This window comes from Schistocerca cancellata, chromosome 4 (assembly GCF_023864275.1).
Source record: "Schistocerca cancellata isolate TAMUIC-IGC-003103 chromosome 4, iqSchCanc2.1, whole genome shotgun sequence".
Lineage (NCBI taxonomy): Eukaryota > Metazoa > Arthropoda > Insecta > Orthoptera > Acrididae > Schistocerca > Schistocerca cancellata.
This window is the reverse complement of record NC_064629.1, coordinates 807,036,653-807,052,005: the sequence shown is the minus strand read 5'-3', so window position 1 is coordinate 807,052,005 and position 15,353 is coordinate 807,036,653. Positions and strand designations below refer to the sequence as shown.

Sequence of the window (15,353 nt, the reverse complement as noted above, 5' to 3'; positions counted from 1 at the left end):
CACATTCCCAACTTAATGTCCACACACTACATTCGTAGTGCCCCTGCCCATTACACTCATTACTTGCGGCAGACAATCTTACCGAATCGCGTAAGAGTTTGGGCAATGCGTGTGCGTCCAGCACAGAAAAAAATGGCTGTAAGCACTATGGCACTTAACATCTGAGGTCATCAGTCCCCTAGACTTAGAACTACTTAAACCTAACCAACCTAAGGACATTACACACATCCATGCCCGAGGGAGGATTCGAACCTCCGACCGTGGCAGCCGCGTGGTTGCAGACTGAAGCGCCTAGAACCGCTCGGCCAGCACAGAACAAGAAGGTCAATGGCCGGTTAACCTTAACTATATAAAAATGATATATGTTCTTTCGGACATGTCCGAAAGAAGAGATACCATCTTCAGACACTTAAATTTAATCCTTTAGGGAGAGAATACTATCGTTTTCCTCATTAGTAGCAATGAAAGAATTCAAAAGCAAGCAGCAAAGCACATTTTTTCAGTTGTAACTGCGGGTTGATTACATTGGCTGTCCGGCCTATCTGAATAGTTTACACCGATATCATTTCACGTCGTTGCATCTCCCTCGATTTCACCTCCCCCACCCCTCTACACCGATCCCTATAGACCTACATATTTGATTTCACTGCACTGAATCCATTTCAGAATCAGAATGCGATTCAGGCAGAGCATGTAAGCAGTAGAGTGAGACATGTATTTTTGGCAGACGCGGCAGCTGCGACTGGGGCTGTGCCTGCCCGCGGCCTGCTCGGACAACGCGTCGGCTCTGCTGTCGGCGGCGCTGGTGCCCTCTGCGTCCCTGCAGCGCGTGCGCCCAGTCCCCGACCCGCGCTTCTCCTTCTGGACGCTGCCCGCCTTCTACTGCCTGTGGTAAGCACTCGCGCTTCTCTCTGCTGCGTACTCCTAATGCTCGAGGCAGAGCTATACAGGCTGTCCCAAACATTTCAGATAATTGAAGATAGTAACTGTTCTCGAAAGAACAGATACCATTGATGACCGTGCAGCTTCTCTAGAATAAATGATAATTAATTGAAACCCTCAGCAGCCGACATGTATTGTTGATATACCTCAGCTGTCCCCATCGAGGTATATCAACAACACCTGTCCGCAGATGAGGGTTTCAATTAATTATCATTTATTCTAGAGAAGCTGCACGGTCATCAGAGGTATCTGTTCTTTCGAGAACAGTTACTATCTTAATCTATATAGTTAAAGGCTACCCAGCCATTGACCTTCGTCTGTGTGGATGTACACAGGTTCTCCGAACTCTTACTGGAATCGTCACAGAAATACGGAAGCGTCCGATCCCGTCCGTCTGCTTTGACCCATGACGTCACAAATATGGCGGAAACGACCATAAACCACGATTTCAATATGGCGCCTATAAAGTCGGTACGTACACATTATGAGGGCGAAAATACATCGACAAACACACACACTTTCCACAAAAAGTCTAATGGCACTAACGGGACAAGCGCGAGAAATGGGATGTTTTTAGGTGGGGGCAAACTAAATATAAACAAATTTAGACACCCACCCCCATACAAAACCACGAAAAAAACCGACATCACAAAACTCCCCAAATACCATTAAACACAATATCATCTGGAATCGGACACTGCCCTTGACCTAAACAGCTCAACAGCAGCTCCCGATCCCATAAATTAGGATCAAACACTTCCCTTGGCCTATACACGGTGAGTCACCTAATATTACCGCTGGATATATTTCGTAAACCACGTCAAATACTGACGAATCGATTCCACAGACAGAACGTGAGGAGAGGGGCTAGTGTAATTGTTTAATACAAACCATACAAAAATGCACGGAAGTATGTTTTTTAACACAAACCTACGTTTTTTTAAATGGAACCCCGTTAGTTTTGTTAGCACATCTGAACATATAAACAAATACGTAATCAGTGCCGTTTGTTGCATTGTAAAATGTTAATTACATCCGGAGATATTGTAACCTAAAGTTGACGCTTGAGTACCACTCCTCCGCTGATCGATCGTGAGTATTGGAGAGCACTGAATTACGTAGGGATCCAAAGGGAACTGTGATGGACCTTAGGTACAGAAGAGACTGGAACAGCACATTACGTCCACATGCTAACACCTTTTTATTGGTCTTTTTCACTGACGCACATGTACATTACCATGAGGGGTGAGGTACACGTACACACGTGGTTTCCGTTTTCAATTACGGAGTGGAATAGAGTGTAAATAAGTTATACACAACTGCAACCAGTCACTTTTTTCAATAATAATGCTTTATTACATTAACCGGTTTTCGAACCCTTTCAGGTTCATCTTCAGATGATTTCGGGAGGATCCGGGAAGTTACATCATTACTGGTAGTAGCATGGGCCATAGAACCAGCACCCAGCATTATGCTACTACCAGTAATGATGTAACTTCCCGGATCCTCCCGAAATCATCTGAAGATGAACCTGAAAGGGTTCGAAAACCGGTTAATGTAATAAAGCATTATTATTGAAAAAAGTGACTGATTGCAGTTGTGTATAACTTATTTACATTAATATACAGTCACGGTTCTAAAATATCCGTAATGGATAAGCATAATAAAGGAATAGAGTGTGTCCCGACATGTCAGGCCAATAGATGTTCAATGTGGTGGCCATCATTTGCTGCACACAATTGCAATCTCTGGCGTAATGAATGTCATACACGCCGCAGTACATCTGGTGTAATGTCGCCGCAGGCTGCCACAATACGTTGTTTCATATCCTCTGGGGTTGTAGGCACATCACGGTACACATTCTCCTTTAACTACCCCACAGAAAGAAGTCCAGAGGTGTAAGATCAGGACAACGGGCTGGCCAATTTATCCGTCCTCCACGTCCTATGAAACGCCCGTCGAACATCCTGTAAAGGGTCAGCCTAGTGTTAATTGCGGAATGTGCAGGTGCACCATCATGCTGATACCACATACGTCGACGCGTTTCCAGTGGGACATTTTCGAGCAACGTTGGCAGATCATTCTGTAGAAACGCGATGTATGTTGCATCTGATTGGGCCCCTGCAATGAAGTGTTTGTTACAACACGCAACTGAACGTCGGAGGTTTCAAGCGTCAACTTTAGGTTACAATATCTCCGGATGTAATTAACATTTTACAATGCAACAAACGGCACTGATTACGTATTTGTTTATATGTTCAGATGTGATAGCAAAACTAACGTGGTTCCATTTAAAAAAACGTAGGTTTGTGTTAAAAAACATACTTCCGTGCATTTTTGTATGGTTTGTATTAAACAATTACACTAGCCCCTCTCCTCACGTTCGGTCTGTGGAATCGGTTCGTCAGTATTTGATGTGGTTTACGAAATATATCCAGCGGTAACGTTAGGTGACTCACCCCGTATATCTCAAAAACATCTCCCTATACCAATGTCAACATACACAGCCACACATTTGGGTCGAACACTTCCCTTGACCTGCGCACTGTTAATTTGATCCGTCATATCCATTCCTGAACAAAAACAACAAGCGATTAATTTTACTAAAATTACCACACGATGTACAGCGAACAACACTAAATTAACCTTCACAAAAAATCGTTAACTCACTGAAACGAATTCCACTACAAACACAGCCGACACTCGAACAATTCTGGATAATGAGCAAAAGCAAACTGAGCCCATTACACCACACAAACGAAAATCCTGAACATACCACCAGAGAGCACAACAAACGACAACACGACGACATCTACAAACACGCCACACTCACAAACCAAACTCCTCGCCGTCACGACGTCACACACGACAACACCCGTACGTCACGGGTCAAAGCCGACGCGTGGGATCGGACGCTTCCGTCGACCCATCGTCACCTTAGTGTGCGCGAGTCATGAGTGAATGGGCAAATATCGATTAGGTGGTTTACGTATGTAGATTGTGGACAGTTGGGAATGTGGGTCTCACGGGAAGTGTGCAACGGATAAGTCTCTGCAGTCGCGCTATTCATCTTTGTTTTCGGTGGCTCAGATGGATAGAGCGTCTGCCATGTAAGCAGGAAATCCCAGGTTCGAGTCCCGCTTGGGGCACACATTTTCACCTGTCCCCATCGAGGTATATCAGCAACACCTGTCGGCAGCTGAGGGTTACAATTAATTATCTTTTATTTAAGATAAAATCTCACCGGCAATGTGGAGGACGAATTCGCAGAGCGGTAGCGATTTTATCTGTGTGACATGCATTGGTGAGTAGAGTTACTCTCTATCAAAACTACGGTTCGGTAGTCTTGGTACAGTACATAAATGACGTAGTAAATGGTAGGATTGTCTGTAGAATTGGTATGGTTAACAGGGAAAGAAACAAAGATGAACGTGTAAGAGAGAAACTGTGAGCAGACAACTTCTCCTTGTTTATTGTTTGTTTGTTTTGCACATAATCAGAACCGCACGTCTTTCGGTGTTAGTCCATTGTGTATTTTATGTCGTTGAAAAATATAAATTGCATTTTATAAGTAACAAATATTAGTCGATTGTGTAACTTCTACTCTTCCATTTAACCTAAGCAATTAGTCTTCGTGCAGGTACAGTTTACACGCAGGAACATAAAAAACCTACACACTTATTGCTATCTTTTACTGAATGGAACGTTCTACATCATGGCCAAAGACAAGAATTTCCTCTTGTTATTGATAAGTCAAAAGTTGTTTATCAATAACAGAAACATATTTTGTATAAGCTCGACGAAGTACTGAAGCGGTGTTTCATATATTTGCGTTTTTTTATTTTACCTTCTTCTTTTTTTTTAAGGAAATTACATTTTGTAGCACTATATTATAAATCTGTAATTTTTTTTACTACAACATCCCTCTGTTTCACGTTGCAAATCAACGATTTTCGAATAAAACCTGAGTGAAACATTCACAATTTCAGTTTTGCTGCAAATACTGCTTTTTAAGTAAGAAACAGGAGGACAACGATGTAGAACAATCATGTTCGATAGGTTAGGCAGTCCTTTGTATACCCATACTCAGTTTATAGACGGTTCATCGTTTGCAAATGGTTCAAATGGCTCTGAGCACTATGGGACTCAACTACTGAGGTCATTAGTCCCCTAGAACTTAGAACTAGTTAAACCTAACTAACTTAAGGACATCACAAACATCCATGCCCGAGGCAGGATTCGAACCTGCGACCGTAGCGGTCTTGCGGTTCCAGACTGCAGCGCCTTTAACCGCACGGCCACTTCGGCCGGCTCATCGTTTGCAGTTTCTACGGGAATCTAGTAAGACATAGGTCGCATATGCAAACAAAGCGATTGAAATTAGGTGACGCGTGACAGGTATGCAACACACCTAATGTACAAGTAACACAGTTCCGATCTCAACTGAGCAAGACTACTAGGAAAATTACCGTAGTCTACGCTTACTTATGATAGTCTACAGAAGCCTGCGGTAGTTTCACAGCTCTACTGACGAGCCAAAACATTCCGACCAACGACCACCACAATACTGAATGCCAGCTGGAGGCGTTGCATGTATGTAATGCAGTTTGACAACGCATGAACCTATGTTCAGTGTATGCCGCCTTTACAATCTGAAGATGGTCATTGTATGGCCGAAACCGGTTATGACTGTGTCATAAACATGTGATTGCGTCTATAAATAAAAAAATTACAAAAGAATCAATCACGCACTCCACAGACCAAATGTCGTTTTTTCCAAAAGGAAAGTATACTATTTGATCAGAAGTTTCCCAGTATCACTGTGTATGCCCACTCGGTTAGCCGTGCAGTCTAACGCACGGCTTTCCGGAGTGGGAAGGAGCGCCTGGTCCCCGGCACGAATCCGCCCGGCAGACTTGTGTCGAGGTCAGGTGAGCCGGCCAGTCTGTGGATGGTTTTTAGGAGGTTTTCCATCTGCCTCGGCGAATGCAGGCTGGTTCCCCTTATTCTGCCTCAGCTGCACTATGTCAGCGATTGATGCGCAAAGTTCTCCATGTATGCGTACACCACCGTTTGGTTTGATGTGGACCACGGAGGGGTGAAGTGGACAGCGGTAGTCGTCGTGGGGTTGTGGACCACTGCTACTGCGGCAGGAACGGAGCCTCTCCGTCGTTTCTAGGTCTCCAATTGGCTGTGCTTCAATATATAAGCGGTTAACATTTAGGCTGCATGAGGTGTTTTACTGGTCAGGACGGGTGGCGGTGTGAGTGTGAAGTTCTAAGGGCGAGCAGGTGATCAGCATTGATTGGGACTTAACATCTGTGGTCATCAGTCCCCTAGAACTTAGCGCTGATTTACTTAACTTTATTAAAATCATGTTAGATATAAACAGCCTTGCAGGCTGCCCCCCACTATGGCCCTCTTCACCCCTCCCCCCCCCCCCCCTCCCTATGCGACGCAGAAGTCCGGTGGCTGACACCCGACATCAACAATGACCCTCCAGCCAGTAGAAAGACCTACTTTTATTCCGCTGACTCGCACTGGCGACGACCCGGCGATGCTGACTCAGCGGGTTCGGAAACATGCGTTCCGCGCTGGAGGCTGAACGATCGCTTGCCCACTTCAACAATTTTTGCTCATGATTGAATCAGTCTGTCGCATTCTTGGAGTCACTATCTGTCAGACTATGTTAAACGTCTTATAACTTCAAATACAGTATGTTCTGTTCTGTGCCGGCTGCGGTGGCCGAGCGGTTCTAGGTGTTCAGTCTGGAACCGCGCGACTGCTACGGTCACAGGTTCGAATCCTGCCTCGGGTATGGATGTGTGTGATGTCCTTAGGTTAGTTAGGTTTAAGTAGTTCTAAGTTCTCGGGGACTGATGACCACAGATGTTAAGTCCCATAGTGCTCAGGGCCATTTGAACATTATTTTGATCTGTTCTCCTTGTCTCCCTTCGTCCCATTTCTCAGTTCAGGTCTCTTAACTCACCATATAGAAAAGTTCTGATTGGAGAGAAGCTCTGTCAGTATACATAACAAATCCAGGATGCCACTCCTGTGCAAAAATGTGGTGGACACAGTCAGCAGTGATGATTTAATAGTACAGGGAACAATACAGTGACTACCTAGCGCTGTGGATTTTGGAGAAGGAGCACCAGACTTAAGGAAAACATCTAGAAAATTTAAACAAACCGGTATTTATGCCCCTCTACGTTAACAGTTTCATCCTGACCTGCGTACTAATAAACTGCTCAAAACAAGTTTCACACAACCCTCGAGACGTGCATAGGTTGCAGTTCTTTGGTTTCGCTCTCTGGAAGTCTTTGGCGCAAGCGTGTGACTGGACTATCGGCCTGGAGGCGGGTAGAGTGCATCCTTCTATTCTACATCCACATCTACATACATACTGCGGAAACCACCGAACGTCGCATGGCGGAGAGTGCGTTGTACCACTACTGGTCATTATCTACCCTGTTCAACTTGCAAATAGAGCGAGGGAAAACGACTGTCTAAAATCCTCCGTACGAGCCCTTATTTTCGTATCTTACCTTCATGGTCCTTACGTGAAACGTACGTTGGCGGTAGTAGTATCATTCCGCAGTCGGCCTCAAATGCCTGTTATCTAAATTTGCACAATAGTGCCTTGCGGAAAGAGCATCGTCTTCCTCCAGCGATTTCCATTTGAGTTCACGAAGCATCTCTGTCATACTTGCGTTGAATTGCTTCGATGTCTTCCTTTAATCCGACCTGATGGAGATCCGCGAACAGTACTCAAGAATGGGTCATACTACCGTTCTATACGTCGTCTTCTTTGTGGATGAGCTACACTGTCCCATAACCTTTGTAATAAATCGAAGTCGAGCATTCGCCTTCCCTACTATCAACCTGACGTGCTCATTCCATTTTATATTGCTTTGCAGCGTTACGCCTTGATATTTAACCGAAGTGACTGTGTCAAGCTGCACTCTACTAATGCTCTATTTCAACGATAAAAGACTGCTTTCCTAATCATTCGCATTAACTTAACATTTTTGTACACTTAGGGCAAGCTGCCATTCATCACACTATCAAGAAATTTTTCATACTACTCCTACAGTCACTCAACGACGACACCTTCCCGAACACCAAACAGCCTAAACCGTATTGCTGCTCACCAAGTCTGGCATGTCATTTATCTATATAAAAAGTATTCCCTGTGGCACTAGGAGGGGGAAGGCTGGTGGTCCTCTCGCTCCTGCCGCCTTTTATCCCTGGGAAAGACCTCCAATACTCATTTTGACAGCAAACTGACGAGACCGGTGGTCATCCTGAAGGGCCTGGAGTGATGTAAACTCCCCGCCCCTATTCACGATTGAACCGGTATCCGCAGGGGTGGAGTCTAGTGATCTACCCACTAGACCACCTCGTCCACATATTTTGCTGTACACCCATGTAATGCAACGTCTGTTGAAAGACAACTAACTGCTGAATATGGTATGGTACAAGAACTGTTTTAGGGGGTAATTCGCCTGATCACTATGATTATGAGAGCTACAGTATAGTCAGCATCCCCTGAGAGGTCATTCAGTGCCTTTCGACGAATTAAAAACTTGCCCCAGATCAACAACGATACAGCCAAGGCTCGCCCATCTACTTCTCCTTTATGTTCATCAAGACAGTGCTTGGAAAATAAATTTTATGGGTATCATTAAAGAATTTATTTCCCGGTTCAAATGGTTCAAATGGCTCTGAGCACTATGGGGCTTAACTACTGAGGTCATCAGTCCCCTAGAACTTAGAACTACTTAAACCTAACTAACCTAAGGACATCACACACATCCATGCCCGAGGCAGGATTCGAACCTGCGACCGTAGCGGTCACGCGGTTCCAAACTGAAGCGCTTAGACCCGCACGGCCACACCGCCCGGCTTATTTCCCGGACTCCGGAAAGAAAAACTATGTTCGGAAATATAATGCAAAATTTTTATTTTAGAAGGAAACAAAATACCTCCGAAGTAAACTAATACCTCTGAATTTTTTATGTGGAAACTCATAAAGCTCTTTATACAATGTGTTTATAAATGAATATCGGGGTTTTAACGCTTTATAATATTTATTACATTGAACTTACAGTTATAAATGACATGTTAAATAAAAGAGCAACTCAAACAGTTTTACCGAGAACCTTATAAATTTTCAATGTGAGCACCATTTGTCACATGGCAAACATCAAGTCTATAGCCCAAGCGCTGGATAGGCCCCAAGGGGCCCAATGACAGGGCTTGCTTTGCATGGCCTCCACGTTCACCCGACCTAACTCCATGCGATTGTTTCCTTTGGGGTTTCATTAAGGATCGTGTGTACGTGCCTCCGCTACCAGCAGACCTCCCTGAATTAAGAAACCGGACTGAATCAGCTGTTGCTACAATCACTGAAGACACACTTATCAACGTTTGGAAAGAACTCGGCTATAGACTTGATGTGTGTGCCGTGTGACAAATGGTGCTCACATTGAACATTTATAAGGTTCTTGGTAAAACTGTTTGAGTTGCTCTTTCATTTGACGTGTCATTTATAACTGTAAGCTTAATGTAATAAATATTATAAAGCGTTAAAACCCCGATATTCATTTATAAACACCCTGTATAAAACATTCTACCACTTTATTCTTCATGTCTACTCATTTGTAGCCCTCTGCCGCTAGAGTAGAGTGTAACATGGCGGTGTGTAACGTAACTACGTCGGTGCGTGAGAAACTCCGAGCTGTAATCGAGTTTCTAAGTCGAATAGTTCGTCCACACAAGGAGCACCCCCTCCTTCAGCATGACAATGCCAGACCACGCATGCGGGCTGCGACATCTGCAACAATCCGACACCTCGGGTTCACTGTCGTCGATCATCATCCGTGTAGTCCTGACGTGGACCCACAAGATTTTCATCTGTTTTCACAGTTTAGAAGACAGCTTCCATGGTTTCATTTTGATGCTGATGAAGCGTTGTAAGCTCAGTTGAGGTTGTGGCCCGTCAACAGAGTGAATCTTTCTATAGTGACGGTATCAACAAACTGGTGTCTCGTTGGGAGAAATGAGTTTTTTACTAGGCTGACTATATCGAGAAATAAATGTGTACACACGCAGAATAAAAATGTAGAATGTTAGTGCTATTTTCTGTCTTTAAAAATCATTAACATTTTGTTTGTTTTGTCTACTGGCTATCGCCAACGGCTTTGCCGCAGTGGTAACACTGCTTCACGTCAGATCACCGAAGTCGGGCTTGGTTAGCACTTGGATGGGTCACCGTCCAGGTCTCAAATGGTTCAAATGGCTCTGAGCACTATGGGACTTAACATCGGAGGTCATCAGTCCCCTAGAACTTAGAACTACTTAAACCTAACTAACCTAAGGACATCACACACATCCACGCCCGGGGCAGGATTCGAACCTGCGACCGTAGCAGTCGCGCGGTTCCGGACTGAAGCGCCTAGAACCGCTCGGCCACCGCGGCCGCCCGTCCAGGTCTGCCGAGTGCAGTTGGCAAGCGGGGAGCACTTAGCCCTTGTGACACCAATGAAGGAGTTACTTGCTGAGAAGTAGCAGCACTGGTCACGAAAACTGACAACGGCTGGGAGTACGGTGTGCTGACCACGTGTCCATCGACATCCGGTGACGCCTCAGGTTGAAGGTGACACGGCGGCCGGTCCGTACCATTGGGCCCTCAAGTCCAGTTCGGACAGTGGTGTCTTTTTTTTTCTGGCTACCGGTTTTGTTACACAGTACCATCCTCAGGCCATCCCCTGGCATGCAGTCGTCATCCTCGCTTTGCAAGTAGGTGTGTCAAGTACACTGCTGTCCAAAACGAAAGCAACAAACTGCTATTCTCCGTCCTGAGTCTAATTCACGGTATAATCATACGAACTGCCGACAGATGTCCTTACGATCACGTTCTGCACGGAAGATGGCATTCAGATCAACTTACAACCACGCCAGCAGTGACGTCAGGGCACTTATGAAGTGGGATAGTGCTTGCAGGGTAGTATCTCATCCACAATCGCTGTGCACACAGTCAAAGACGGCGCAATATGGCACAGAGTAGACGCCTACAGACTCTCTGCTGTGGAGACATTACGAAAAACTGAAGCGGACGAGTTGTAAACTGATGTTCAAATGGTTCAAATGGCTCTAAGCACTATGGGACTTAACACCCGAGGTCATCAGTCACCAAGACTTAAAACTACTGAAAACTAACTAACCTAAGGACATCACACACATCCAGGCCCTAGGCAGGATTCCAACCTGCGACCGTAGCAGCAGCGCGGTTCCGGACTGAAGCGCCTAGAATCGCTCAGCCACAGCGGCCGGCTAAACTGATGTGACTCGGTGGCTTTATGTGAATCGTTCTATTGTTTCTCGGATGAGCTGACAGTTTATGGAGACCGAAACTGTCTCCCAGAGACCAGGACAGGGCCGAACACGTGTCACATCAGAGAGAGTGGATCGTTATTTGGCTGTAAGAGCACGACAGTACCGCTTAGGTACTGCACTGCGACTGACATCTAACCTCGAGCATCCCATGGACGTGCTGTATCGAGACAAATGATGTACAGAAGGTTCAGCAGAGTGGCTGTTATTGATGGAGACCTGGAGTCTGTTTACCTCTGGCATGTCTTCACCAAAGGAAACGTCTAGAGAGGAGCCTCAAAATGCCATCTGGACGGTCGAACTGTGGACCAATGTTCTTTTCACAGATGAGTCCCAATTTGGTTTGAAGAGTGATCAAAAATGGTTCAAATGGCTCTGAGCACTATGCAACTTAACGTCTGAGGTCATCAGTCGCCTAGAACTTAGAACTAATTAAACCTAACTAACCTAAGGACATCACATACATCCATGCCCGAGGCAGGATCCGAACCTGCGACCGTAGCGGTCGCTCGGCTCCAGACTGTAGCGCCTAGAACCGCAAGGCCACTCCGGCCCGCTTGGAGAGTGATTGTAGACGGTTTCGCACCTGGAGGGCACACGAATTCGGGACCACAAACATTGTGGAAAGAGGCCGATATCGAGGAGGATCCCTATTGGTGTGGGCAAGGATTATGTTCACCAGTCGAACATCTCTTCATCAAATTGTACAGGTCAATCAGCAAGATTTAACTGCTGTCAGGTACCGTGAGGAGATCTTGGGCTCTCATGCATAGTTGTTGCGAGGTGCTGTGGGCCCAGACTTCGTCTTGATGGACGATAATGCTCGACCTCATACAGGACGAATGGTTGGGGTTTTTTGGAAACGGAAGATATGGCATGTCCTGCTCGCTCTCCTGATTTGAATCCCATAGGATGTATCTGGGATGCACCAGGGAGATGGGTTGCATCACATCAGCATCCACCAACCACTCTCCAAGACTTGTGAGCTGCTCTGCAGGAAGAATGGGCGTTATTACCTCAACATGAGATCGATGATATCATTCACAGCATGTCCCGTCGTTGTCAGGGCTGTATTTGTGCTAGAGGTGGCCACACCCCATGCTGAGCACATTAAACTGTTGCCAGAATGTGTGTGCAAATCCGTTAAGTTGGGAAAAAAAAAGGAAATAAACTACTGGCCATTAAAATTGCTACACCAAGAAGAAATGCAGATGATAAACGGGTATTCATTGGACAAATATATTACACTAGAACTGACATGTGATTACATTTTCATGCAATTTCGGTGCATAGATCCTGAGAAATAAGGAACCAGAACAACCACCTCTGGCCGTAATAACAGCCTGATACGCCTGGGCATTGAGTCAAACAGAGCTTGGATGGCGTGCACAGGTACAGCTGCCCATGCAGCTTCAACACGATAGCACAGTTCATCAAGGGTAGTGACTGGCGGATTGTGACGAGCCAGTTGCTCGGCCACCATCGACCAGACGTTTTCAATTGGTGAGAGATCTGGAGAATGTGCTGGCCAGGGCAGAATTCGAACATTTTCTGTATCCAGAAAGGCCTGTACAGGACCTGCAACATGCGGTCGTGCATTATCCTGCTGAAATGTAGGGTTTCGCAGGGATCGAATGAAGGGTAGAGCCACGCGTCGTATCACATCTGAAATGTAACGTCCACTGTTCAAAGTGGCGTCAATGCGAACAAGCGGTGACCGTGACGTGTAACCAATGGCACCCCATACCATCACGCCGAGTGATACGCCAGTATGGCGATGACGAATACATGCTTCCAAGCTTCCAATGTGCATTCAACGCGATGTCGCCAAACACGAATACGACCTTCTTGATGCTGTAAACAGAACCTGGATTCATCCGAAAAAATGACGTTTTGCCATTCGTGCATCCAGGTTCGTCGTTGAGTACACCATCGCAGGCGCTCTTGTCTGTGATGCAGCTTCAAGGGTAACCGCAGCCATGGTCTCCGAGCTGATAGTCCATGCTGCTGCAAACGTCGTCGAACTGTTTGTGCAGATGGTTGTTGTCTTCCAAACGTCCCCATCTGTTGACTCAGGGATCGAGACGTGGCTGCACAATCCGTTACAGCCATGCGGATAAGATGACTGTTATCTCGACTGCTAGTGATACGAGGCCGTTGGGATCCAGCACGGGGTTCCGTATTACCCTCCTGAACGCACCGATTCCATATTCTGCTAACAGTCATTGGGTCTCGACCAACGCGAGCACCAGTGTCGCGATACGATAAACCGCAATCGCGATAGGCTACAATCCGACCTTTATCAAAGTCGGAAACGTGATGGTACGCATTTCTCCTCCTTACACGAAGCATCAAAACAACGTTTCATCAGACAACGCCGATCAAGTGCTGTTTGTGTATGAGAAATCGGTTGGAAACTTTGCTCATGTTAGCACGTTGTAGGTGTCGCCTCCGGCGCCAACCTTGTGTGAATGCTCTGAAAAGCTAATCATTTGCATATCACAGCATCTTCTTCCTGTCGGTTAAATTTCGCGTCTGTAGCACGTCATCTTCGTGGTGTAGCAATTTTAAGGGCCAGTAGTGTACATTTTTCTATAATGTTATGGATGTTGCAGTTGATTAAGTTCTGTATTCTTTACATTGTTTCTTCTTTACCATCACTCTATACTGTTTTGTGGCAAAATAAACCCAATCTTGCAAAATTTCCAATAGTTGCTTTACTTCTGGACACCATTGTACTTAAGTATATTCTGGTATTTGACACATGGACTTGGGAAGCGAGTGTGACGAGACTGCGTACCAGGGGATGTCCTGAGGATGGTGCTGTGTATCGAAACGGGTAGCCAGTAGGCAAAACAAATAAACTGCGACTATAGAGTAAAACAAACTCTCAGTTCTAATAGTTTGCCATTGAAGTAATGTTGAATCTGAAGATTTGGGACACCCTGTGCGCTTGTCTGTTCGATGTCGTATTTTGAACGTGCAGCTGAGGTTGGGTGTTGTGTTGCAGCGTGGCGGTGAGCGCGATGGGTGTGCTGGTTGCGACTGGTACCGTGGTGGACCTACTGCTGCAGAGGAGGCGGCGGACGCGCTCCCGCGAGCCAGGTACGTATACAACTACTTGCTACACGTTTGCCACGTGTAGCCACACCAACTATCCTTTGACTTTAACTATGTATCCAGGATATAGTTGGGGCAAGTCATATTAGTTTCGTGGAAGGGAGAGGGGTAGCGGAAAAAGGGCAATTTCTTACGTAAATGTATTGAACATTGTGCTTATTACTCAGTGAACACGTTGGGAGACCATTTTAGATTGGGTACTTACTAAATGTAATGTATTTAAATGATGAAATGAAATAAATTCTGACATAGCGCGCAACTGGGTGTTAAAATGAACTAAATGACAACAAGGGAAAGTATGTGCTGGACCAGGATTCGAACACGTATGTGTTAACGGCTTCGGCTGTCAGAGCACGCTTTCCTTCCGACCCAAATTCTAACTTGTCGCACACTACTTACGCAGCGCCCCCTGTCCAACATACTCATTGCTCGTCGCATCACGCTGGATTTCCGCAAGGTATATTAATACGTGTATACGGCTTGACGGCCATTAAGGAGGAGGAGGAGATTAGTGTTTAACGTCCCGTCGACAACGAGGTCATTAGAGACGGAGCGCAAGCTCGGGTGAGGGAAGGATGGGGAAGGAAATCGGCCGTGCCCTTTCAAAGGAACCATCCCGACATTTGCCTGTAGCGATTTAGGGAAATCACGGAAAACCTAAATCAGGATGGCCGGAGACGGGATTGAACCGTCGTCCTCCCGAATGCGAGTCCAGTGTGCTAACCACTGCGCCACCTCGCTCGGTGGCCATTAAGGTCATTTCAGTGCGGTTTCACTCTCTCTTCTGAGCTTTTGCGGGAATCCAGCGTGATTTGGCTAGCAATGAGTATGGTGGACATGGGCGCTACGTAACTAGTGTGCAACAAGTTGGAGTTTGTTCAAATGTTCAAATG

The 15,353-nt window shown here is 45.9% G+C and overlaps 1 protein-coding gene across 1 annotated transcript in view; it reads left to right on the top strand.

Annotated features, from left to right (window-relative positions):
* Positions 1–15,353, top strand: part of LOC126184443 (nose resistant to fluoxetine protein 6-like) — a 223,761-nt gene that overhangs the window by 105,354 nt on the left and 103,054 nt on the right. The window contains exons 4-5 of the mRNA XM_049926833.1: positions 728–891; positions 14,351–14,445. Of these exons, the coding sequence (XP_049782790.1) occupies positions 728–891; positions 14,351–14,445 (259 nt within the window). The remainder of the gene's footprint in view (positions 1–727; positions 892–14,350; positions 14,446–15,353) is intronic.